General features: G+C 48.1%; 1 protein-coding gene across 1 annotated transcript in view; it reads right to left on the reverse strand.

The window, feature by feature from the left end:
- The window catches only part of PLXNA4 (plexin A4), a 508,367-nt gene that overhangs the window by 243,852 nt on the left and 237,959 nt on the right, over window positions 1–26,556 (reverse strand). The window contains exon 4 of the mRNA XM_066551057.1: window positions 9,479–9,610. Within this exon, the coding sequence (XP_066407154.1) occupies window positions 9,479–9,610 (132 nt within the window). The remainder of the gene's footprint in view (window positions 1–9,478; window positions 9,611–26,556) is intronic.

Below are 26,556 nucleotides of genomic sequence, written 5' to 3' on the forward strand. Positions count from 1 at the left end.
CATGTCACTTAGGTGGCCACAAATTATTCTCTGAAGGAGCATTTCTCTCTCTGATGCACAGCAAAGCTCAGACTGGACATCTGATGGTGACAAAGCAAAAGTCCTTCTGACCTTTGGGAACCAAAGCTCTCATCAGGGCATGGGCACAGGTCAGGAGGAGAGCTGAGTTTTCAATGGTCAGTGGCACGTGCTACAGAGAGTTCCAAAAGAGGTCCTGATCTTGGAAATATCTTCTGTACCTTCAGGCCACAGGGAGTTACAGAGTTTGCCCACAGCTGATGTCACAGAATGACCAGGTTGGGAGAGACCTTCAAGGCCATGGAGTCCAGCCCAGCCCTGGCACCCAGTGCCACATCCAGGCTGTCAAACACACCCAGGGCTGGGGACTGCACCACCTCCCCGGGCAGCCATTGCAGAACTTTATCCCCCTTGCTGGAAAAGCTTTTTCCTGCTCTCCAACCTGAATTTCCCTTGGCACAGCTGGAGGCTGTGTGCTCTGGCTGTGTCAGTGCTGCTGGAGAAAGAGCCCAAGGGCAGCTGAGCACAGGCACCTTTCAGGAGCTGCAGAGAGCGATGGGGGCAGCCCTGAGTCTCCTTTTCTGCAGGCTGAGCACCCCCAGCTCCCTCAGGGGCTCCTCTCAGGCTTTGTGTTCCCAGCCCCTCTCCAGCCTTGTTGCCCTCAACTGTCATTGAATCATAAATTCCTAAATATCCTGGGTTGGAAGGATCACCAAGTCCAAGCCCAAAAGTCATACTGTGTGTCTGAGAGTACCAGGAGTCTGTGAGCAAGGCAGGAAATTATTCAAGGTCTCCCAAATCCTGGACTTTCTCCCAGCCTTTCCTCCTTTCCAGTGCACTTTGCAAAGTCCTGGTTTTAGGGCAAAGTGAGGCACTTCAATACAGCATCAACTGGCTCATGAAAACCTTTCCAAAGCATAAAAAGAGCTTAATTCAAGTGTGAAAAACCTAAGGCTGAGGGACAGTGAGAGCTGGAATTCCAGTTGCCCATGTATCTCATGGGATGGAGACAGCCCCAAGTGGAATTTCTTCCCTTGCCATGAACGATTTGGGACACCTCCAAGACGTCGAATCTGTTCCCCTCCTGCTCAGCTTTCTCAGTTATTCACATCCCTTCTGGAACACACAACCAACCCAGCAGGAGGTTAAGGGACTCCCTACTCCTTTAATTATCCCAGCTTACTCCAAAACACCCACATGAAAGCAGCAAATGAGTTAAAATCAAGCTAAATTATTACTTTTTTTTCAATAATTTGCCTTTTGCTGATAAAGAATTATTTCAAAAGAGTCAGCAGCACAATGCACTGCTGTTTTTGCCAGTGGGCCAAATCACTTTTATCCTTCTTGGCTGAGAAACACAGGCACTCACTCACACAGTGTCTTTTCCATCCATAGCTGAGCATCCATGCGGGATTTTCCATCTATTCAGCCATTTCTCAGAGGGCATCTGACCTTATTTAACAAGCCCTTAATTAGGTGAAAGCAAATGCGAGGGAGAGCGGAGTTCAGCCTCTGATATTGCTGAGGGTAATGAGGAGCGTTCCAGGGGCAGCAAAGAACAATCAAAGAGAACAAAAGTTGCCTTTGCTGCCAACTGGGATTACACTCATTGCTCGGGAGGCATTGAGTGAACTCTAGGAACTGCTCTTGCCTATCACTTTTGTGCAGGGCTGCCCAAGAGTGGGGCAGCTGGCAAGGAGATGGGTGGTTTGGAGTTCTCTGCTTTGGAGGATTTAGAGGGAGAGGAATGTGACACATTTTTGCAAAGACGGTAAATTCAACCATGTTTTGGGTGCCTTGGAAGTTCTGGTGGCCCTGATCTTATGTAGGATGCCAGTCTGGTTTGGGAACAGCCAGCTATGGAATCATGGAATGGTTTGGGTGGGAAGGGATCCTAAAGATCATCCAGTTCCACCAGGGACACCATCCACCATCCCATCCAGCCTGGCCTTGGACACTTCCAGGGATCCAGGGGCAGCCACAGCTGCTCTGGGCACCCTGTGCCAGGGCCTGCCACCCTCACAGCCAAAAATTTCTTCCTAACAGCCTGATAATTAATCCAGTGAAGAGATGATGCTGCCAATGACCTTCCAGAAGTTGAGTAGTGAAGTCCTGCAGGAGACCTGACCACCTCCAAAGAGTGGATGTGCACAGTGGTCATCTTTAAGAGCCCCTCCTAAACCAACACTCCATGACAGCAGAATAACAGAAATCTGCAATGACAGCACCAAAATTTACAGTTTCTGGGAGTCTCTGCTGCTTTTAAACCCCCAGGTTAAAAAGTTACACCTATTAGATAACCTCAGTTTTCTGTTTTCAAACAAGATCTTCCTGCATTTTCTGGTTCTGGCCCAATGATGAAAAACATGGTCTGCACACAACCTGATGGCTCACAACCAAACAAATGCAAATTAAAATGCAAAAACAAACAAACAAACAAACAAAATCTCTTGAGTTATTTTTAAAACTTGTGATCTTGAGCCAGTGTTTTTGGGGACAGCCTTAAACTGACAATCCCCTAGAAACAGCCACTCCAAAACCAAGAGTTAATGCTGCTTGATATCTTGTGCAAAGACCACATTTGAAGAAATTAAGCCATAATTAAGCAAAGTTATTAATGATTGCTTTAACTAATTGATACAATAACATAAGCAGCAGACAAGATTTTAATCAGTGGTCATGAAACCAGAAGTAAACTGGCCAGACACCCCCTCCTCTCTGGCAGCTAATTTGCAAACAATAATTCTGCTGCTGATAGTGACTCAGCGGCTGAGGGGAGAAGAATAAATCTCAGGAGATAAATAGGTATAAGCCTTCCCCATTTTAATGAGAAACAGACACAAAAAGGCCAAAAAGACCCTGTCAACATGATTTGCAGTACAGTTACTTAATTTTTACCAAATGTGCTTTCTGCCACGCTTTAGTTGAAGTACATATTTATTTGATATTTCCCTGGCAAAGTTTAAAAGAGCCTCCAAAATACCCATCTGCTTCTGCTACGCATGACCCTACCAGCCTCACCTCCGACACACTGTAATGGTTTTAGGGAATGATAGCACCGCACAGATGTGATTTATTCACAGATTGTGGGTGACTTTCTGCTAATTTACAGGGGAAAAGCACAGCTTTCCACTGGAGCGTGAAGCTGACCCACAGAACAAACCTGCCTGCACAGGGAGGGACAGCAAATCTCCTTCCTTGAGGCAAACACTGAAGCACAGGATGGTTTAAGGCACAATAAAAACCCATTTCCACCCCTGCAATGGGCAGGGACATCTTCCACCATCCCAGGTTGCTCCAAGCCCCATCCAACCTGGCCTTGGACACTTCCAGGGATGGGTAAAGTTGCTCATAAGTAACACAAGGTTGCTCAAAACCTGGCTGCAGAACAGTCTTCCCTAACCTTCAGTAATCCGAAAGTAAGAGGAAGCTCAAAACCATGAGGTTTAAATAAAAACCCATTTCCACCCCTGCAATGGGCGGGGACACCTTTCACCATCCCAGGTTGCTCCAATGTCCAACCTGGTCCTGGACACTTCCAGGGATGGGTAAAGTTGCTCATAAGTAACACAAGGTTGCTCAAAACCTGGCTGCAGAACAGTCTTCCCTAACCTTCAGTAAACCAAAAGTACAAGAAAGCTCAAAACCATGAGGTTTAAATAATATGAAGTTGACACTTCTTTCTCTTTACCTTCTGGATTTTAAGCCTTTAAGGTTATTTCCTGCAGCTCTTGCCTTTGATCCCTCTCTATCAAAAGGAAGGGCTGAGATTCCTGTCTTGGAGTTGCTTCCATGTGTTGTATGAGCTTTGTAAAATGCTGGGAGGAACCCAGGAGCCCAACTTGCTAAAACAAAGTTATTTAGGGAGTGATGGAGGTGACCTTCCAAAGGTGGGACAGGGGAGTGAGCATCCTGCACCTCCTGGCATGCAGAGGTGGGCTCTGTGTGTGTGTCAACACTTGAGCAGCAAGGGAACAAGGAGACAGCAGTGTGGAGACAGCTGGGAGAGCAGAGAAACAGGGATGCCAGCAATGCAGGAGGGCTGGAAAAGCAAGTGCAAGCCTGGAAATGAGAGGAAAGGGCTGCAAAGGATCAGAGAGAAAGGCAGGGAGAATGAGAAAGGAGTGGAAGAATTATCTCCATCCCTGCAAGGACTTCCAGGGAGTTTCTCAGCTGGGAAGAGAAAGAAACTCAGAGATGATGAGGGGAGGGAAGGAAGCCCAGGCATGTGTGATGAGGAGCAGGGAAGATGCAGAGAAGCTGCAGCAGAGACCCTCCTGTTCTCCCAGCATTTCCCATCTGCTCCTCATCCCCTGAGAACAGCATGTGAGGCACAGGGCTCCTCTGCACTCCAGAAACAGAAAAAGGAGAAAGGAACAGCCCCAGCCTCCAGGGCACTGCCATAGGAAATGTGGAGAGGAGCTGGTAGCAGGGCATGTAGTGACAGGACAGGGGGAGAATGGCTTCAGACAGAGGGAGTAGCTTTAAATGGGATATCAGGAGGAAATTCTTGGCTCTGAGGGTGATGAGCACTGGCACAGGCTGCCCAGAGAAGCTGTGGCTGCCCCTGGACCCCTGCAAGGTCCAAGGTTAGACTGGATGGGGCTTGGAGCAAGCTGGGATAGTGGCTGTAGCTCCCTCAGAGTGTTTCTGAAGGCTGGAATTACAGGGATGATCTCCTGATCCATCCTGGCAGCTCCCATGTGTGCACCAACCCTTTGCTGTGCTGTCAACAGGGACTTGAAACACATTCACACCTAAAGCACAGGGATGTCCACACCTCTGGGAAATGATGGGACCTCTGTAGGCCCTGTCTCTGGGTTTCAGTGACAAATCTCCTCTCCCTCCTTCAATCACTGTCTGTATAAAATATGGATTTCTAGCCAATGGTGAAAAGCTGTTGCATTCTGCTCCCCAGAGCATTGCACCCCTGACTGAGTGGGCAATGCTGCTTGTCACCTCCCAGTGCCCAAGGGAGCAGCAAGGCAGGGTCTGTTTCAGCCACAGACCACAGGGCTGAGCTGGGTTCCATCTCCCTTGGAGCCCAGGGAGTCCAGCTCCAGAGGAAAACCCCACGTGCAAACCAAGGGCTCCAAAATTCACTGGGGAAAACTCTCCCATGCAGAAATTGACCTTAAAAAGGCTAGGGGATTATTCTGGCAGCATGAGAAAGATGTTCTTGTATCCAGATTTACAGTGACAGCTCTTTTTTAGGTGTCCCAAGTCAAAGGGATGTCCTTTAACTGGGATGTCCAGACTGGGACAAGCTGGAGAAATTTGCTTTATCACAGGGGCTTCCACTCTTGTGAGAGGTGGAGCCAAGTCTGGCAAAACCATAAGGCTTGGAGCACGAGTCCTGTGAGGATTGGCTGAGAGAGCTGGAGCTGTTTAGCCTGGAGGAAAGGAGGATCAGTTGTTGGGAAGGATGAAAGCTTGACAAGAAAGTCTCACAGATATGGATGCTTAGCAGAAAGATTTTTAAATGTGGAGTCTGATGAAGGAATAGAGATGGAAGCAAGTTTTGATATAGAAGAAAAGAATTGCTGATAACCAAGGAGGCAAAGGGTGTGTTAGTTAGAAGGGGTTTTTATGGCTTAGAGCAAAGGATAAACCCACCCCAAACAAGAAGATGTTTTTACCAAGCACAAAGAGAGCACAGGCAAACAAGGCAGCAAATGGTGCAAGTAGAAAAAAGGTCTCAGAATTTCCCACTGCAAGAAAACTGAAAACCAACTTCTAGCTTAAACTGTAATGCACTAACTTTGAGTGATTGGAGAACAGTAACATGAATATGGTAATTACAGTAGTTATAACAGGCTGTAGATAACAGTTCAGGTATAGATTGGTTCTACTGTATGAAGATGCTCAGCAAAGAAAAGTCTATAATGCATTGTAACCAAAACCAAAGGGTCTGCAGGGCTGCCTGCAGCTGGAGCTGACAGCTGTGGGCACAGCTCTGTCACCCACAGCCCTGGGCTGCTGTGACACCTTGGATACAATAAACTGCATTTTGGATACAATAAACTGCATTTTGGAGAGCCCCTGGAGTCCCACATCCCTCATTTCGGCTCTTACAGTCAGTGAGGATCTCATTGCTCCTCACAACGCCCTGAAAAGAGCTTGTGGTGAGGTGGGGTCTGTGTCTTCTCCCAGGTAACCACCCCCAGGACAAGAGCAAATGGCCTCAAGCTGCACCAGGGGAGGCTCAGGTTGGATATTGGGGAAAATTTCATCAGTGAAAGAGTGGTTAAGCATTGGAAGAGGCACTGGTTGACATTGGAAGAGGCTGCCCAAGGCAGTGGTGGAGATCACCTTCTCTGGAAGTGTTCAAAACACAAGTAGAAGTGGCACTTCATTATATGGTTCAGTGAGCACAGGAGTATTTGGTCAAAGGTTGGACTTGATCACCTTAGAGGCCTTTTCCAACTTTAATGATTTTATGATTTTATGAAAACAGCTTTTAATAACTACACAGGTAATAACAGAACCACTCTTATCTCTGGGGCACAGACAGGGCTGAGCTGAGGAAAAAAAAAACAAAAAAACAAGGAGAAACCTCCTCCTTCCCCAGGGATAGCACAAGCCCTGGTGCCTGTCTATCTTTAAAAAGGTCAGGGTAAGCCATCACCCCCCTGTCCCTCATCTCCACAGATCAGATCTCCCAATACCACTGGGGGCAGTGAAAACCTCTGATAAGTCAGATGTCACCCTTTTATAAAAGATCTATATGTGGTTTGTAGAGTGGGTGGGATATTTGCTCCCCAAGGGCAGCCTCTTCATAATCCTGCCTCCAGCAAAGGCAAACCCCTGCACCCACTCACTGAGGCTCTCCAAATGTTAATTTATTCCAGCATTTAAAGTGTGTTCTGTCACGAGCACACAGGTAGTGACTGCACTGCTGGGATGGCAGCGCTGTCACTCACATTGCCTGCCTCAGATAAAATCAGATTTGGGCAAAGGCTGATGCAGCACTGAGCGTTTCACAGGCTCACATCAGATTTTAAATAACAACAGCCACTGCCTTTTTCACCAGCCTCTCTCACAGAGACACCCATGGGCGTCAAAGATGGGTGGGAGGAGATGATTGATAAATCACAGGGGCTCAGAGCTCACAGAATCACAGAATATCTGGGTTGGAAGAGACCTTTGAGATCATCAAGTCTAACCCATGCCCTAAACACCTTAACTAAGGTGCCAAGAGCTCTCTACAGGGCTTGGGGTCATAAAAACACCAGCTTTGACTTGTGCTTTGGAACAGCCAAGCCCAAAATGAACCTGCTCATGCTGTCATGGTCAGGGAAGTGAGGTAAGTCAATGGACCAGCAAAAAGAAGTTTTTTGAAATCTCTGGAGGAAAAATGAACTGTTCCTCTTGTTCCAGATTTCATGTTTTAAGGATGTGAGGGAATGGTGTTTTTTGTCCCACTGCCCTTTCCCCCAGAGGCTTGAGACAGCCCCTGGGAGTGTCTGTAAATCTGAAGGGCTGTGCAAAGGCAGCAGTGGTGTCTGAGTCTCAGGTTTCATTGTTTTAAATGGCTCCTCAGGTAGTAAAAGTCTTTTTTCCCAGCCCTGTGATGGAAGAAGCCGTCGAGATTCCTCAGTTCTGCTGTTCAAGGTTGTTTATTTTCTCTTATCTATGACATTCTTTCTCTGACCTGCTGAGATCTGTCCAGCAGGTTGGGTTGTGGCACAGTCCCTGCCCTTGGGGTGGTGTTGGCTTTTTATACCAAGAACTACCTGTACTTTATTTACAATAATTTTCCAATACCTATCACCTATGTTAGACAGTCTGGCTCTACTCTAAACCAATCCAGAAGTGCCAACGTCACAGCAGAAGATGGAGGACAAGAAGAAGAAGGAAAAGAAGGACAGGACACACCCAGATTCCTCCATCTTGCCTCTTGAACCCCCATTCTAAATCCCATTCTAAATCTACTCAAACTCTTGTGGCTTGTAACTCCTCACACAAAGTTGGGAATTGTTTCCATGGGCTAAAATCAAAGGCACAGGTGTTTGTGACTCTGTGCCAAGGTCTCTGAGACCCTGCCAGGGTCTGGAATCACCCAGGGCAGCCAGAGCAATGTCCTGGATCCCGACATCTGAGGTGACCTCAGGTGGGCCTGCACAAGGAGGACACTGAGCACACCTGAAAACCCTGGGTTGGTTATTGGTGCATTCATTGCTCTGCTCCAGGGCTTTGGCCCTCAAGGAGCCCCACTCTGTGCAGAAGGAAAAAGAAAGGGCCCAGACAGCAAAAGGATGAGGAAAAGGAACGGTGTCATGCTCAAAGTCTTACAGGAGCTCAGTATCACCTGCCTCCAGCTTCTCACCCCATTCCAAAAAGTGACTGGAACTGTTTTCACTTCGGGACTGGAAGTGAAATCCCCTCTTTGCCCAGCATGGAGCAGATGAGAAGGAATCCCAGCTCTGTCTTCCTGTCCTGTCTCCTGAGTTATGGCATCTCTCAGCCTCTTTAATCAGGAGGAATTTACAGAGTTGCTTCCCTCCCCACACCAAATTTCAGGTAGAAATATGCACAGTAGAGGGAAATGGTTGGAGACATCACAAACCACTTGATTTTACGTGGTGCAGGAGGAAGAAATGACCCTTGTAGATGAAAAATATAACCAGTAATACTTGTTTAATAAATCATTGAACATGTATGGGTGAGCATGTCCCCCTCAGACTGCTGGCCTCCACTCCAGGACAACTACCATCACCCACCACAATCCCTCATTGCTCCCATTCTTTTTGTGGATTTAGAGCTCCTCACGAGCATCTGTGAATCAGCCAGGTATGATAGCTCAAGTAACGCTGCACACCCACAGGACTCAGTATAAACAGTGCATTCTTCATGTAAAAGTATCTCCTCCTCCCACCCCCACCCCAAGCAGCAAACTTCCCAAGGCCATGAATTCCACTGAAATCAGCCAGGGTTCCATGCTGAATGCCCAGATTATTCCTTCCCTGGGATCTGGCTGCCAACATTTTCGATCACAATGCTGACAACACAACAGGAACACCACACTAAACTTGGTCTGCATCCTGGCTGGCAGCATCCTGCACTCTTGCCCAGTGTCCCAAAGAGGCTCCAGCCTCTCCAAAAACTCCAGTTAGAGGCAGTTATTTAGTGCTACACCTTCCTGTGTCTGTGGCAGATGCAGCCACAGTTTGGGTGGGGATGGAGAACAATGCAGCTTGTCCAGCAGCCAGCAGGACAAAACAACTCTGGGGGTGGTTCCTGCCCCTTGAGTTCTGTGCCCCTGGCCCCTCAGTATTGCAAAAGTATATAAATGCCATGGGGTTATGAGCATAAAAACCCTGAGACTGACAACAGAGCCCATCCTTGTGGGAAGTGTGGTCACTGGCAGAATTAATGAGCAGCCTGATGTCCACAGCAGGACAGAGCTGAAAGGTTTGTAAAGGTTTATAAAGCAGCACAGGCTGCTGGAGTTCCTTACCTGCTTCTCAGACATGATGTAGAGATGCTCGTGGTCCATGGAGAAGGCCATGTCCCGGAGGATGGGGCCAGTGTCCACCACCTGCACGATCTCATACTCCAGCGTGTTCTTGCTGGTGCCATCCACACGGATCTGTGCAGCAACAACAAGAACACAGGCACAGCGTGAGCATTGTTCCCTCCTTCCACTGAAAACAAATAATTACAGAACCACAGAATGATTGGTGTTGAAATGAACCTTAAAGACCATCTCATTCCAAACCTCCTGCCATGGGCAGGGACAGCTTCCACCATCCCACGCTGCTCCAAACCCTGTCCAGCCTGGCCTTGGACACTGCCAGGGATCCAGGGGCAGCCACAGCTTCTCTGGGAAGCCTTCTCTCTCACTACCCTCACAGAAATATATATCTACTTTTAATATATACACAAAATTTTTATATATATATATATATATATATATATATATATATATATATATATATATATATATATATATTTATATTTCTATCTATATTTTTATTTGTATAATTATTTATATTTATACATTTACTTCTAGTTATAGTTATAGTAATTATATTTTATATATTTTAGATATTTATTTTATATAAAAATTATAATATATATTACATATTATATATTGTATATTATATATTATAATGTATATAATATATTAGATATATTATATTATATGTACATTATGTATATTATATGCATATATATTATATATTATTATAAATATATGTATAGAGACATATATATATGCATGTCTACATATATACAGATATATAGATATATATATAAAATATATATTATATATATACAAAATAATTATTGGACAATTGTATTCTGCCCCAGGTCTTTCAGACAGCAACCACTGTCAACAAGAAGTGAACTTTTCCCAGCCTCCCCACCAAGAGGAAGAAGCAGATTTCATCACTCCTGCTGGTCCCATCAACACAAGAGCACTGTGAGAACAATGCAGAGCATGCTGGCTTTTATCTGGCACTGTCACTGTGCTCCTGTCATCGCCCGGACAAATCCACCATGCTCAAAATGATGGCAATGAGGGAAGGATCTGTGGTGGTGATGAGCAGGAGATAAAAAACCACACAAATCTGCAGGAGTGACTCACTGGAATGCCACTCAGATAATATTATTGCTCTTATTGCTAATGTTCCACGGGGCAATTTATTATTGCAGAGTGTTCAGTGCAACACAGACTATTTCTCTTGCTGATTGCATATATCAGGTATTGAAATCAGTCCTGCACCAATGTGGTACCTTATGATTCCAGACACCTCTCATAACAGGGTGTCACTTAGGGACATCAATAACTGGGATTATGAGGAGGAACCAGACAAACAGTCCCAGTCTGTCCCTGACAGTGATCCAGTGATGCAGAAGAAAATGCACAAAATTACAGACTTTTCTTTGCCTGCTTAAAAACAATTTCTGGAGTTTGGGCTCAAAAGCAGCTGGAGAAGGTTTGCAATCCCTTTCAATATAGAACAAGTCATGATAAAACAGCTGTTCTCAGGAGTTCTCCTGAACCTTGTGAGGCTCTGTGCAGCAGCAAACTCCACAGTCATGTTTCAGAGTTTCATGTTTCCACATGTTTCATGTTTCCACATTCCTTATCTCCCTCTGTTTCCCATGTGTTGCCTTTCACTTTCTGAAAACGTTCTATCCTGCAGCAACACAAACACCACAGTACCCTTTCCCTAAAGGAAACAAAGTTGTAGGAGATCTTCATCCTGCCCCACATTATCACCTCCATTCCTTCCTGACCAAAGATTCCCAGCCTGCAGTTGGATAGCTGAGCAAAAAGCACCCTTCCCATCCAAGGGAAATAACAAGCTGTGGAGAACTTATGGTGTCAAGACCTGTTCCCACTATTCCCTGGCACAGTCCTTGAGCTTGTTCCTTCTGTATCAACCTCTCAGCCAAGAAACTGAGCCTGAATCATCTTCTGTATTGGAAAGTCAAAGAGAAGGGAACGATAAAGGGTCTGAAAAGCCTGTATGAGTAAAGGACAGCAGTGATATACAGATTGTTATCTTTGTCCTTCCTTGATCTACTCACCTGCTGTGGGACAACAAAGGAATATTATTTCCCCAGGAAAGATAAAGAAAATGAAGCAGAAAGGATTTAGAGGGGCTCTCTGTGCCAGCAAAGGGTGTGGAGGGTGCTCAGGGATGCTCAGATCCTGCATGTTATCCATCAGACTCCCCAGAAGTGGGAGCACGTGCTGGCCTTGGCTGCTGGGCTGCTCCAATGACAGGGGAGGATTTGCAGTTAATTTGTCATCTTGATGGAGCTGCTGATGAGAGCAGCACACATCCAGCATCAGCACACACAGAGGTCAGGGCATAAAGTCCAGCACTGAGCATCCCTGATGCACCAAGGGGTCAGGGACTGAATCCCAGCACTGAACATCACTGAAACACAAAGAATTCAGAGCCTAAAGCCCAGCACTGAACATCCATGAAACACAAAGAATTTGGGTTCTGAATCCCAGCTCTAAACATCCCTGAAGCACAAAGAATTCAGGGTCTGATTCCCAGCACTGAATATCACTGAAACAAAGAATCAGGGTCTAAATCCCAGCACTGAACATCCCTGAACCACAAAGAATTCAGAGCCTATTTCCCAGCACTGAACATCCCTGAAGCACAAAGAATTCATGGTCTGAAGCCCAGGGCTGAACATCCCTGACTCCCACCAGCTCTGGCTGCCTGGAAGCAGGGGCTTGCTCATTTCTGTGGTCCCTCACAGGGAAATTCAGCTCCTCTGAGTTCTTCCTTCTTGAAAATGGACCCTGATGTAAATCACCCATGAGGCCAAGGGCAAAGATGCCAAGAGGCTTGGGCTGAGTCATTCCCCTTGGGACAGGCAGGGGAAAGGAAGGAGGCAGGAGGAGCTGCAGGCTGAGGAGCACAGGAGGCTCCCTGTTGGGGCTCTGCTCCAACACACCAAATACCCCCAGAGCAGGAGCCTTTCCAGCTCCAAGTTCTCCCTCTCAAGGAGCATTCAGGGAGCTTTTTCTGCTGTCTCCACTCTGCCTCCCCTCAGTCCCTGGTGGCTTCTCATTCCTGTCACAGCATCCTCGCTCTCTGCTGATCCCTGTGCTAAACAAACCTCACATCTCCACTTTGACCTTGATTTTCCAGCACCACCGTGGTCAGATCTGCAGGCTGCCAGATATCTGAGCAGCCAATTATCACCCCAGGGCTCAGTCACTGTCCTCAGCTTTTGCCAGGCCCCATTAGAGGGGAAAGAGCACGGAGATGGAAGAGGCAGGCTGGAGAGGAGTTAACAAACCATGGAGACAGGAGGCACAGCCCCCAGGGATCTCCCCTGTGCATTTGGTGCAGGTAAAAGATTGCAGAGGCTTCACACCAGGAATGCAGAGCTACTCGGAAGTGATTTAACAGCTATTGCTGGCCTAATAGCCAGAAAATTCATTATTTTGCAGAGGGGGAGGGAGGGAAAGAAGGACAGGGCTTGTTGTGCTGTACATGTGCAAACACACACACGTGTCACACTCCCACAGCCCAACAGCTCTACATGCAGAAACCCCTCTCTCTGTTAAATCTGGTGGCTAATAAAAAGGAAAATTCAGAAAAAGGCCAGAAAATCTGGCAGACACCAACCTACACTGCACAGCCTGTGCAAGCCCTGTGCCAGCAGTGAGGTGATTATTGGAGACTGCAGCCACAAGTGTAGCCCCTAACTCCAGCCATCCCTTTAGCTGTCTTAAACACTCTCTTTCTTATGTTGGACGCCAGGCACAGAGCCCTGAGGATCTCCACCTTCTCTACACATTCTGCACAGTCCTGAGAATCAGACAACACAACTGGATTTTCTCTTTGAGATTTATTCCTGGCTCCAAGGCTCCTGCTAGAACCAGGGCATTTGGGCTGGTGAAAAAAATCAGAGAAGAGCCTGTGAAGGAAAAATGGGAAGATTCTCATCAAACCCTGCAGGTGATCACCACTAAAGTCAGGGACCCAGAAACAATCTCTGCTTGGAAACACAAGTTTCCAGCTGCAGGGAATTTGAAGAATGTACCCCCCCTTCCCTCTGCTCCTGCTCTTCTCTGCTGGCATCAGCCCCCAGCCCCACTTGGAGCTGGGGTGCTTGCATGGACGGAGTTTTCTTCTGACTGAATGATGGGCATTCCCATATTCAAGATGTTTTTGGGGGCTGTAGGAGATGAGAACCTGGCTAACAGCACAGTTGGGGTCGCTTCTGGGAGCTGCCTGTGAACCATGAGCTCCTTGGGAGGGGGACGAGTGACAGAGGGGGCTCCAGGACTACATGTGAGTCTCAAAATGCCCAGTCCACCACAACCCACAGTCCACAAACACCCCCATCACCCCCACAATGGGATCATCCACCTGCTCCCCCTCCCTGAATGTCTGTCCTGGACATGCCCACCCCTCAGAGCCCCAGATGCTCAGCTGTCACAGACATCTTTTATGAAAAATCCTTTCCTAGGGATTTTTCCTCCTGAGAAGCTGAGAGATCTCAGGAGCAAAATGTAAATAATGATTATCTGCTGCTGTGGAATGCAACAGGTGCATCTGGGATTGGCCCATGTTGGATGTTTCTAATTAATGGCCAATCACAGTCCAGCTGTCTCAGACTCTCTGTCCAAGACAGATTTTGTTATCATTCTTTCTTTTTCTATTCTTAGCCAGCCCTATGATGAAATCCTTTCTTCTATTCTTTTAGTGTACTTTTAATGTAATATATATCATAAAATAATAAATCAGCCTTCTGAAACATGGAGTCAGATCCTCATCTCTTCCCTCATCCTGGGACCCCTGTGAACACGGGCACACTCAGCTCAGCTCCCTTGTCCTCCTTTAACCCAGGACATGTGGGAGCTCCCAGGGCCCAGCACTCTCAGGCTGCACATTAATCCTTCTTCTTCCTGGAAGGCTTCACTCCCTGGGCTTGGCTGCTATTAAAACATCAGCGTGATGCTTCCCGAAGGTCAACTACCAAGGGACCCATTCTGGCAGCTGTTTGTTTGTTTGTCTGAACATTATCTAGGGCTGGCTGTTTATTTACATCCATTGAAGTATCAGACAATAAATATCCTCTCCCAGTAGCAAACAGATGCTTGCACTCGAATGTTCTGGCTTCAAAACGATCTCCTTAATGAGCAAACAACACCATTAATCTTTAAAGACACAGGCTCTGGCCTTCTCTGAGCTCCCACCCTGGCCATGGCTACACCCACAGGCATCCCTGGCAAGCAGCCCACGGGTCTGGTAGATGAAAGAAGGTAAAAGATACCTTCCATCACTTGGCTGGTGGTTTTCAGCCTTATCTGGGCCTCCCCAGCTGCTGAGGGATCCACGGGAGGCTGATGCTCGAGGACAGTTTCCCCAGCAAGTTGGTGGCAGATGCCTCAATCACACGTCTAAGAGGGACATAGAGGTTGGTATCACGTAGTTATCAAAGAGAGGGACACAGTAACCCTCTCCAAATCATGGGGATGGACTCAAAATTGTCAAGGAAAGAGCAGCAGGATTGGAGGACAAAAGGAATTGGTGGTAGCAAGCGCTTGGTGCCTTTGCTGGAAGATAAATCACGATTGCGGCAAAAAAGAAAATATCTTTAAACTCAGCAGAGCAACAGAAACACCACCCTTCCAGAGAGGCCCACACACCTCTTTTAGCACCTCTATTCTTTCCTATAAAGTGACATTTCCTGCTAAAATCCATCCACACAGATGTACTTCAGGAGCTTTACTCCAGGCCCATCAAAGCCTGTCCCATAGACTGAATCAGTGTTTGGAGCATGTTAACATGATCCAGTTTTGGTTTATTCAAGAAAAAGGCACTGGCACAGGTTGCTCTGAGAGGTTTTTGATGTTCCATCCTAGGAAGTGTTCAAGGCCAGGTCGGATGGGACTTGGAGCCTGATCTAGTGCAATGTGTCCTTTCAAAATTATCTTCAGACTCACTTCAGAAACACACTCCTAACCCAATCTCCTGCTACAACCTCACTTCTATTTTATTTGTCCAAGCAGCTTGGACTGGTCTCTGGCAGCAAAATAAAAAAAAAAAAAGGATCATTTCCACTGTGCCAACTGGGCTCAGCTGTTTCCTGCTCCTCTAAAACCATCACTCCTGGCCCACCAGAGTTAAAATAAGGTCCCCTTCAATTAATATCTCTGCATAAAGCACTTTAAAACCATCCAGGGCTGCTGGGAGCGTGGTGGGGAGCAGATCACAACGACTGGCCAGGCGGGCAGCAGGAGCAGACGCTGGGTGGATGAGAGTCATTACAAATAATTAAACGAATAACTAAGCAGAAGAGGAGCTTGGTGAACCATGGCAAGCTCGGCCAAGCCATCCCTCCCCACCACTCTGCTTTTGTGCAGTGTCAGCAGCCCCTGGGCTGATGGAGTTCCAAGGAATTCATCACCTCCTGCCCTGGCGCTTCCAGCCGCTCTCACTCAAGTCATGCTGGTGCCTTATTTTGGCCATGAAATTGCCCCAGTTCCCCAGGGAGGGGATTAAATGGGCTGCAAGGGTGGATTTCAAAGGGAAAATCCTTCAGGTCGTGGAATCAGGCCCTGCTACCTCTGCCAGGGTGAGAGGGAGCGACCGTGACTGCCTCAGAAAGTAGGGAAAACGTTTTGGGCCGGGAAAGCAAGAGGTGGGAGGAGAAGCTTTGTCCTCCCCATCCTCTGAGGCATCCTTCCTTTGCTGTCCCTGCCTCTCCTTCTTGCAGGGCATCTCATTGAAATCACCATCATCATTTCTCACTATTGGATTAAGGATCTGCAAACAGCATTTCCAGGGGATCCAAGCAGCCCTGGAGCCCAGCACATCAATCCAGGCTGCTCTGAGAAGGGCCCAGCCAGAGCCTTATGACTGCACAGGGGCCACTAATACTTCATTGCTTTTCCAATAGCAGTTCCTCCCTGTTTTATGAACCTAATGTTCCCCAGAGGATGCCAGGACTGCTGGCTGCTGTTCCTGGTATGGAGAGGGAGAAAGGACACAGCATGAAGTGTACGAGTTCATGTCAGGCCCCTCTGATGATCACCTATTCCTGCTTTTCTATTGATTTGGGTCTCATTATGGAGCTCTATTGATCTCAGCAAAGACAGGGAAGGGGCTGGTGACACTCCATGTTCTGCCCATTTCCCTCCTTTTTCCAGTAAAATAATCTGTTCTAATTTGCCTAAAGCCTATTAACAGGAGATCAATTCCTAATAAAACATGGCATTTCAATAGCCCTGTCTATCCACTGATCCTAAAGGCTTTTAGAAACACTAATTGAAAAAGCAAGGCATGAGGTACACCCTTAACTCCTGCCTCAGCCAACAGCTCTCTCTCTCTTCTCCTGTACACATGTTTTAAAGTGCTGTGTGGCTGGACCATGCCAGCCCATCCAAACACGGATCTCAGAGCACCTCCAGCCATGTGGAGGTGTTTACAGTGTTCTTGAAGCTCCTGCTCTCAGTGCTGTCCAGAACCCAAACTCCTGTCATGACAGGGGCCACTCCGAGCAGAGGGGAGAGCTGATCTGGACAGGAGAGTCATGGAATCATGGAATGGTTTGGGTGGGAAGTTACCTTAAAGACAATCCAGTTCCCCCCCTGCCATAAGCAGGGACACCTTCCAGTGTCCCAGGCTGCTCCAAGCCCCATCCCAACCTGGCCTTGGGCACTTCCAGGGATCCAGGAGCAGCCACAGCTTCTCTGGTCTCCCTGTGCCACGGCCTCACCACCCTCACAGTAAGGAATTTCCTCCTAATATCTAATCTAAATCTCTCCTCTTTTACTTTAAAAGAATTCCTCTTTGTCCTGTCTCTATCACCCAGTAAAAGTCACCCTCCCAAAATGTAGGTGCCCCTGAGTGCACCCCACAAAACAGAAGGGACAGCAAAGCAGGTTGGCCTTTGCAATTCCATGAGGTTCCTGGTTTGTATTTACTTTGTCCAGAAGGTCTCATGTGACAGAATCGCCAAGGTTGGAAAAGACCTCCAAGATCATCAAATCCAATCTCAGAGAACAAATCTTGTTGTCGGCAAACAAGGCTTGTTTGCTGCACCTACAGCACAGCAGCAGCCAGGGAGAATGGTTCTTCCTCAGCCTTCCCCCAGGGCCTTTTCTCCCAGCAGCAATAGAGGGTTTTGAAGAAGACAGCTTTCCTAGAATAACTGCTGGCTAATCCTGATCATCTGCAGGCACTGCAGTGTAATCCCCACCCCAGGCCAGGGGGCACAGGGCCTTCACTGGGCAGGGCCACAGGGTTTAATCCCTGCACTGGAGTCAATCCATTGACCTCTGGTGTAATCCTGGAAAATTGGGTCAAATACAGCTGGGCCTGGCTGCTGGATAGGAGGAGATCACCCCTGCAGAGCCAGCACAGCACAGAGGGCAGAGAGGGCTCCTGCTTCAGGAGGGCCAAAGAAACGTGGGAGAAGATGCTGGTGGGCACCTGCTTGGTTTTCTGGAGACATGTGGGTCACTGTGCATCACAGAGCTCCTGGGTGTTGTGGTTCCATGGTGGGTCACTGTCCTACACACATCCAGCACAGTGGGATCCACTGGGATCGTGGAATCATAGACTGGTTTGGGTTGGAAAGGATCTTAAAGCTCAGCTCATTCCACCCCCTCCTATGGGCAAGGACACCTCTGACTATCCCAGGCTGCTCTAAGACCCATCCAGCCCAGCCTTGGGCACTTCCAGGGATCCAGGGGCAGCCACAGCTTCTCTAGGCACCCTGTGCCAGGGCCTGCCCACCCTCACAGGGAAGAGCTTCTCCTTAATATCCAACCTAAATCGACCCTTTGTCAGCTTAAAGCCACCTACTTTGGGCCAGAGGGTTCTTCAAACCCAAACACAAATTCCAAGATGACAGAGATCCCTTTTTTCAACTTCCTCTTAAGCCCTTCATTCTGGGCTTGGACATCACCTAATACAGTGAGTTTCTGACTGCTGCTCCCAGTCCACAGCACAGGACTGCTGTCCCATCCCACTGTGGACCCCCACTAACATTTACTGAAAGACATACCCCTGGCTGCAATGGAGTTACAAATTAAATTAGACAAAGTGAAAGAATTACTGTCATCTTATTGCAGGGGTTCCATACCATTGCCTCCTTATCACAAAAGTTCCATACCTTCTTGGTGTTCCTCTTGGGCAGCCCCTCAGAGCACTAACTCTCTCCTTCACAAAGCAGCCACCTAATTCCAGTTCCCTTCTCACCCACCCACCCCACTCTTTTATGGCATCTTCTTCTCATTGGGTACAGCTGTGACCTGTTAAAGTCAGGCCTGTTCCTAATCTTTGATAATTGGCCCAGCTGCAGCTCCTTAGGGGTAAGATTACTTTCTATGTTATCTTTATTTTCTTACATTCTATCCCCCCACGATAAACTGCTTTTCCCATCCAAAGTCCAGCTGTGGGATGGAGCCTGTGGCACGGGATGTGATGGTCACTCAAGGGCACAGCCCAGCACAGGGTCCTGTTGTGCCTCAGCCCACGGATCCAGCCTGTCCAGATCCCTCTGGCAGATGCACATCCCACCCAGCCTGGGGTGACCCCAGAACTGACTGAGGGTGCCCTTGATCTGTTGGCAGCTTATTGCAGGGGTTCCATATCACAAAAGTTGTCCCTCTTATCACAAAAGTTTCACACCTTCTTGGTGTTTCCAATAACTCCAGTTCCCTTCTCACCCAGCCACCCCACTCTTTTACATCACTCTTCTTCTCATTGCTTACAGCTGTTAAAGCCAGGCCTGTTCCTAATCTTTGCTAATTGGTCCAGCTGCAACTCCTTAGGGGTAAGATTACTTTCTACACCATCTTTATTTTCTTATATTCTATCCCCCCACAAAGAATGACTTTCTCTTCAAGCCCTTCATTCTGGGCTTGGACATCACCTAACACAGTGGGTTTCTGGCTGTTGCTCCCAGCACCATAAAAATTAACAATTACAGCTTGAAGTGTACCTGAGCTGCAGGGCTCACCCCAGCGTGAAACAGCAGAGGGAAAGGGAAGGACATGAGCAGGTCCCTGTCCCTCAGCAGGGAGAGCTGTCAGGTATGTGCAGCTCTCACATGCAGGAGCCCCTTGACAGATGACATCATTTTTGAGAGCATGGTTTACACGCGCTCCCCCGGCGCTCCCTGATTGATAAATTAGACACTCATGAGCCATGTGCTAATCAATGCAAATCATTAGTTTGTAACAACACAAGGCAAGCTCGGCACAGCTCATTTTTCAAGGTAATGGCCTGCCAAGCATCCGTGTTCAGCTCCCAGCCCTGCCAGGCAATCCATTACAGGGCTGCTGGCACTCACCTATGGCACCAGGCTGAGTGAGGCCTCTGCAGTCCAGTCCCTACCAAGGGCTGGGATCAGTGCAAGGGCTCCAAACCTGCTGTTCCTCCTCCTCCTCAGCTCCTGCTGCCAGTGGCCACCCTAGACCCAGGCATTTGGAGTGCACTTGCTCCCACAGACCCTGTGGTGCCTCAGGTTTAGCTTTTATATTTTTCAGATTCTGTTCTGTGATGCCTCAGGTTTTAGCTTTTCTATTTTTCGCATTCTGTGCTGCTTTAGTGTGTGGGTCTGAGCTTCATATTATGGGATGGTGAGCTCTGTGCACAGAGCAGGGAGACAAAACAATTCCTGCTCCAGCTGGGCACCAAGGACAAATTGTCACTGTCATATCTTCTGAAAAATCCCTTCACCAGGATTTCTTCTCCTGGGAAGCTGAGAAGCCTCAGAGAAAAAGGAAAACAATATTATCTCATTTGCTTCTCCTGTGTTTTACTGTTTTTTTCATTTTCATTGATTTTTCATTGGTTTCATGTGAATTGTTTTGATTCATTGGCCAATCAGTGCCAAGCTGTGTTGGGACTCTGGAAAGAGTCACAAATTCTCATTATTATCTTTTAGCCTTCTGTCTGGATCCTTTCTGTATTCTTTAGTACAGTTTAGTATAGCATTCTTTAATATAATATAATATAGTATCATAAAATAATAAATTAGCCTTCTGAGAACATGGAGTCAGATTCACTCATTTCCTCCTTCATCCTGGGCACCCAGCAAATACCACAACAAATGACCCAAATCTCAGCCCAGGAGCACAAACCCCGTGGGCTGGAGAGAGAAAAACAAGCAGGGTGGGACTGCAGGGGCTGAAGCTGGAATGGGACAATGAACTGCAAGATGCAAATGGAGCAGAACTGATCCCAGGGAGAGACCCCGGGAGCACTGGTGCATTTTGGGGCCATTTTGGTTCATCTTGGGTGCAGCCCTGGCTGGGCTCTTGTGCTGCCCAAGGTGCATCCATGGAGGAGATCCTTTCCATAAATCCCTGCTTTATTCTGGAACTATGCCAGCCTCTGCTCCAGCTTAGCCTTCTCAAGGAATCACCTGGACATTTGTTCTCCACTTACCCCAAACCTGCAACCTGAAATTAAAGTTATTTAAGCCTGAAAAACTGTGTTCTGTCCTCTATCAGTGGAAAATGAAGGTGGGTATTCAAGGTGTTGACCTGCAGGTGGGTCCTAGGAAATTCCATGCTGGCATCAGTGGCATCTCTAAAGGACAATGTCTGCATCAAGTTGTGCCTGGCCAAATGAAGAGGCCATTGGAATGCTTCGGCCACCAGATTTAACACCCAAATTTCTGGCCTCAGGCTCTTACAAGCTCTGTCCAGCTGAGCGAGTGCTTTGGGGGAATGAAACTCCATCAGGGAAGGATAAGCCACCACTCACCATCCTGTGGAAGGGACAAGGGTGGGACAACCCTGCTAGTGCCCCACAGGAGCCTATCCAGGCTCTGTGTCTGCCTCCCAAGCTCTGCAGGATTTCAGTCCCACTGGAAACAGAGCTGTCTCTTCATCCATGGGTCGTTCTCAGGCACAAATCCTGCCATGGGTGCTCTGCAGAGCCACTCCAGGTCCTTCATGGAAAATAAGGATTCTCTGTTTGACATTCCCAGAGGTAAAGTTCAGGTCCCACAGAGAGAGTCCTGCTGCTGGATGTTCATATTTATGATCCCAGTGGATAATCTCCAAGGTCACCCCAGTGCCAATCAGGTGCTTCTGTTTCTCCCAAACTGGTGGAATTTCTTTCACAAGGCCAATATTTTGGGAACTTGCTAACTTTTAAATATTTATAGCTGTTATTGCCATCACTCCTGGTTCTTCATAAAGAGACTGCTTTGGGTCACACTGGTTCTGATTGGGATTAAGGGAACAATAATGAAAAAAGTATGAAAATTAATTTTTTATTTGTGAGAGCACAGGTGTCAGCTCGCGAGCTGCAGAAACCAAAATGCTCCCTCAAATCTGGTCAGCTCTTCAGCAGGGCTCAAACCCCAGATAAAAATAATTCAGACAAGCTGCAACACCAGAGAGACTCAGAGTTTTGCCTCAGAAACTTCACCCAGTGTGTGTGACCAGGACTGACCAGACACAACGCTCCCAACGCAGCTGGCCCGGAGCACAAACCCTTCTGTGGGACAGCTCAAAAACCCAGGCAGGGAGTAATATGGGATGGAATGAAGACAGATGCAGCACAAGACAGGCTGGATGATGAATGCAAGCCCTTTATAAGTGTCTGTTCATGGGGCTGAGGGACCAGACTCCCGCAGGGATGAGCTCATCCCTCCGGGAACGCGCTGACCCCGAGAGTTGGGAGCCGTGGGGAAGGGGGTGCAGGGCAGCACCACAAAGGGTCCTTTGAGTGTGGCCAGACAGGGAGAGCTTGGAGACACCCACAGATCCTCACCACACTGTGGCACTTGAGAGGGAGCCAGCTGCCCTTTGGCAACAGGAGGGACGAGTGGAGACGCGGAAATTCTCATGGAGACGCGGGAATTCTTGTGGAGATGCAGGCAGCAAGGCGTACATCAGCACAGCAGTGTGAAAGGGTATCCAGGCAGGCAAAACAGGGGGTGTGGAGGCACCCAGAAACACCTGGATCATCCAGGATCATCCTCCTGGCTTGAGGATGTGATCACCAAGGGGTGATGGAGAGATGAGCACATGTGTGCACTGGCTTGACATGAGAGAAAAACAGAATCATGGAATGCTTGGGTTGGAAGGGACACCTCTAAAGGTCACCTGGTTCAACAGCCAGGGACATCTCCAACTGGATAAGGCTGCTCAGAGCCCCGTGCAGCCTGGCCTGGAATGATTCCAGGGAAGGCGCATCCACCAGCTCTCTGTACAACGTGAACCAGTTGTAAAAACTCCCTTATGTCTCATCTAAATCAACCATCCTTCAGGATAAAACCATCACCCCTTGTCCTATCACACCCAGCAGAGTCTGTGGAGACCACAGGCATTCCCCCAAAAGGACCTGGGATAGATAACCCAGGGGATCTGATCCCAAGGGGGGCATTTCCACACCTCGGGTGGTGCAGGGCCCTGGGCAGCTCCAGGCACCAGCGAGGGCAGCGAACTCAATCGCAGCCTGTCACATTCAATCTTGGAGATAGAGAGACACATTTGCAATTTCCCTTTCAAGCTTAAGAGAGGCAGACCAAAGCTCCTGCTTTGCTGAGGATTTGGGCACTTTCTCTTAAAAAAAAAAAAAAAATCAAAAACCGTATCCCAGAGATGCTATCACCAGTCAAGTGAGATTGGCTGTTCTTGCACTGATATTTGTGTCAGATGCTGGTGCTAAATGGCTTCAGAATTGCAGAGTGATGGGCTGTGAGTGCATCACTGAAAAGAGAGAAATCTGGGACCCACAGCTCTTTCCTCACTGCCTCACTGAGAGCACTGGGTTTGGGTGGGTGTCATGGGAACAATTCCTGTCAGCAAAATGGGGACAGGTTATCTCCAGGGCCAGGGGAAAGGGGAACCTGGAAGAAAAGCTGTCCCCAGCCCCTTTTGTCAGCTGACACCCCTGGGGCTAAGGTTGAGATAATGAGGTCCCACATATCTCTGGGCCCCAGCCCCACTGACAGGGCTGTGCTCTGCAAAGGTTATTGTGATTCAATTGCTGACTCTTTCAGCTCCTGGGCTCCTCAATGCCAAGGTGACCTATTAAGAACTTAATATCAGATAAAAAGAACATCCCTCAAAGCTTTTTTAACCTTCATAATCTATGTTTATCCACAGAAAATAGAAGGAGGAGAGAAAAAGAGAAAGCGAATGCTTATCTTCCAATATTGCCTCAGATAAAAGGGAAGCACCATCTGGGGACAAAACTTCACATTTGACCTTTCTCCCCTCTCATGAAAGCAGCCAGAAAACTGATCCAGCACTGAAACAGTGGACGAGGCCTCCTCCATTCACCTCCCATAGACTGAAGGATGCTCCCAATCTACCTCTGATTTTGTGTCTGACACCTGACCAAGGAGGGCTCTCTGCAGCCCAGCCCCAGCACAGACCCCCTTTCTCCCCATCCAGCCCCAAATGAGCAGCACTGACCCCAGCAAGCCCCAGCTCTTCCACCAGCCAACCTCAGCAAAGGTCTCACTGAGGTCTAGTGTCCCCAAGAGCTCCTCTCACCTCCCACTGCTCCCTCATTTGTGACAACGTGAGCCAGTTGTAAAAACTCCCTTATATCTCATCTAAATCAACTCTCCTTCAGGATAAAACCATCACCCCTTGTCCTATCACACCCAGCAGACTCTGGACCCAAAAATGTCTCTCATGCTTTTTTTTTCCTTCCAGGAACACCAGATAAATTGTTGGTCCTCTCCATTCAGAGAATCACAGACTGGTTTGGGTTGGAAGTGACCTCAAAGATCATCTCATTCCAAACCCCACACAAACCATGGGAGATTTAAAAGCCATGTAGATGTGGCCCTTGGGGACATGATTTAGTGGTGGTCTTAGGTTGGACTCCATGATCTTAGAGGTCTTTTCCAACCTTAACTTGGCTTTTATATTTTTCACATTCTATGCTGTTTTAGGGTTGTGGGTCTGGGCTTCATATTAAGGGATGGTGAGCTGTGTGCACAGAGCAGGGAGACAAAACAATTCCTGCTCCAGCTGGGCACCAAGGACAAATGACCCAAATCTCAGCCCAGGAGGACAAACCCCGTGGGCTGGAGAGAGAAAAACAAGCAGGGTGGGACTGCAGGGGCTGAAGCTGGAATGAGACAATGAACTGCAAGATGCAAATGGAGCAGAACTGATCCCAGGGAGAGACCCCGGGAGCGCTGGTGCATTTTGGGGCCATTTTGGTTCATCTTGGGTGCAGCCCTGGCTGGGCTCTTGTGCTGCCCAAGGTGCATCCATGGAGGATTTTTTAATAAATCCCTGCTTTGTTCTTTAGCTCTGTCTAGTCTCTGCTCTAGCTCAGCCTTCTCAAGGCATCACCATCATGCAGCATTGATCCAGGCCAAAACCACAGGAAGCAAAATAGGAATGTAGGGAAATGCAGGAGGTAGAGAGTCTGGAAAAGCTGAGCACAAAAAGGACCTAACAGACCATTTCCAGGGATGCTTCAGCTGAGCCAAGTGGTGCACAAGGACCACAGCCCAGCAGGGGAGTCAGAGCAGAGCTGAGAAGTGTCACTACCCTACCAACAGGGCCAACTCAAAGGTTTGCAGCTCCCTTTGTGCCTCAGATCTTTCCCCAAACTTGTGTCAGTAGCAGAACAATGTCCTGTCTGAGGCCAAACAGCCAAGTGCTCTTCTGATGAGCTCTAAAAGCAGCATCCCATGAGCTGCAGAGCTCCCCCATCCTCTGAAGGTTTGCTGGGGTTTGCTGTTTACCTACACAGCTCTCTGCCTCTGTGCAAGCTGCTCATCCCTGGGACACATCAGGGGACACCAACAAACAGGGACCTGCCTGAAAACCTGTGGGGACAAAGTGCAAACATTGCTGGGGTGGTCACTGCCATGGCCCAGACACCACTGCTGAAGTACAGAATCACAGAATGAACTGGGTAGGAAAAAACCTTTGAGATCATCAAGTCCAACCGATGACCAGACACCTCCTCATCCACTAAACCATGGCACTGAGTGCCACATCCAGGCTTTTTTAAACACCTTCAGGGATGGTGACTGTGCAGAGTCTGTGCTTCTTTTTTGTTAAGGCTGGGATTAAATGTAGATCTCATTAAATGAGATGGCATTGCTTGTTGGGACTCAGATGTTTATTAGTTCTTACCTATGTCACAGTCTCACAAACCCTGAGTTCTACAGCACTTCAATATCAAATTAAAAATGGAGCTGTGTCTCTCTCTCTCTCTCCAAGGCCTTTCAAGGGTAAATTGTCCAATTAAGAAATGACACCTGAGTTATTTTCACTTTTAACCCAATAACCAACCACCCATGCCCTGCAATGGGGACTTTTTAATCCAATGGCACAAAACCACCCAAACCCATGGAGAAGAAGGTCAAGAAGAAGGACCAGCCCTGCCCCCAAACCTGCATCTTGCTTTATATCTATTCCTGCATTCTAAACCCTTAAACTCTGAGTTTCCCTCCTGTGATCTCACACACTCCTGTCCAAACTGCACACCCACAATCCCAGTTCCACCATTCCATTCTGGAAGCTTCTCCAGGCCTCAGGTCAGTGCAGTGTTCTCCTGGGGGTCAGTGCCTGGCAGCACAGAAATCTCCAATTCTCAGCAGCCAGGGTTCCAAGAGGTGACCCCAGCTCCTCCCTGAGCAGACAATTCCAGTGCCCAATCACTCTTTCAGTGAAGAATTTTTTCCTGATTTCTAACCTAAACTTCCCCTGGTGCATTTGGACAGCAGAATTTGGGAAAAAACTGCTTCCCCGAGCCAATCACAGCACTGCACCAGGGTTCCCAAACTGGATATTTTCCCAATCTTTTGAGCATGTCCATCAAGGAGGAGAGCATGCAGCAAGCTCAGCTGCACCTCTGGTGATGGAAGAAGAGCCTGGGCAGCATCTCCTGTCTCCACAGCCATCCACCCTGTCCTGTGGGCAGGGAGGGACAGCAGGATCATGTCCCTCACACAAGCAGAGGGATCGCTTTTCTCTGGGACCTCAGGGTAACCCGGGCACTGAAACCCGACCCAAAGCCACTCTGACATCAGGTCGTGGCTGGAGACAAAGCAAGGTCAGGAGTTCAGCATCAATACAGCCAGTGCCAGTCA

The sequence above is a fragment of the Molothrus aeneus genome, chromosome 5 (genome assembly GCF_037042795.1).
Source record: "Molothrus aeneus isolate 106 chromosome 5, BPBGC_Maene_1.0, whole genome shotgun sequence".
Lineage (NCBI taxonomy): Eukaryota > Metazoa > Chordata > Aves > Passeriformes > Icteridae > Molothrus > Molothrus aeneus.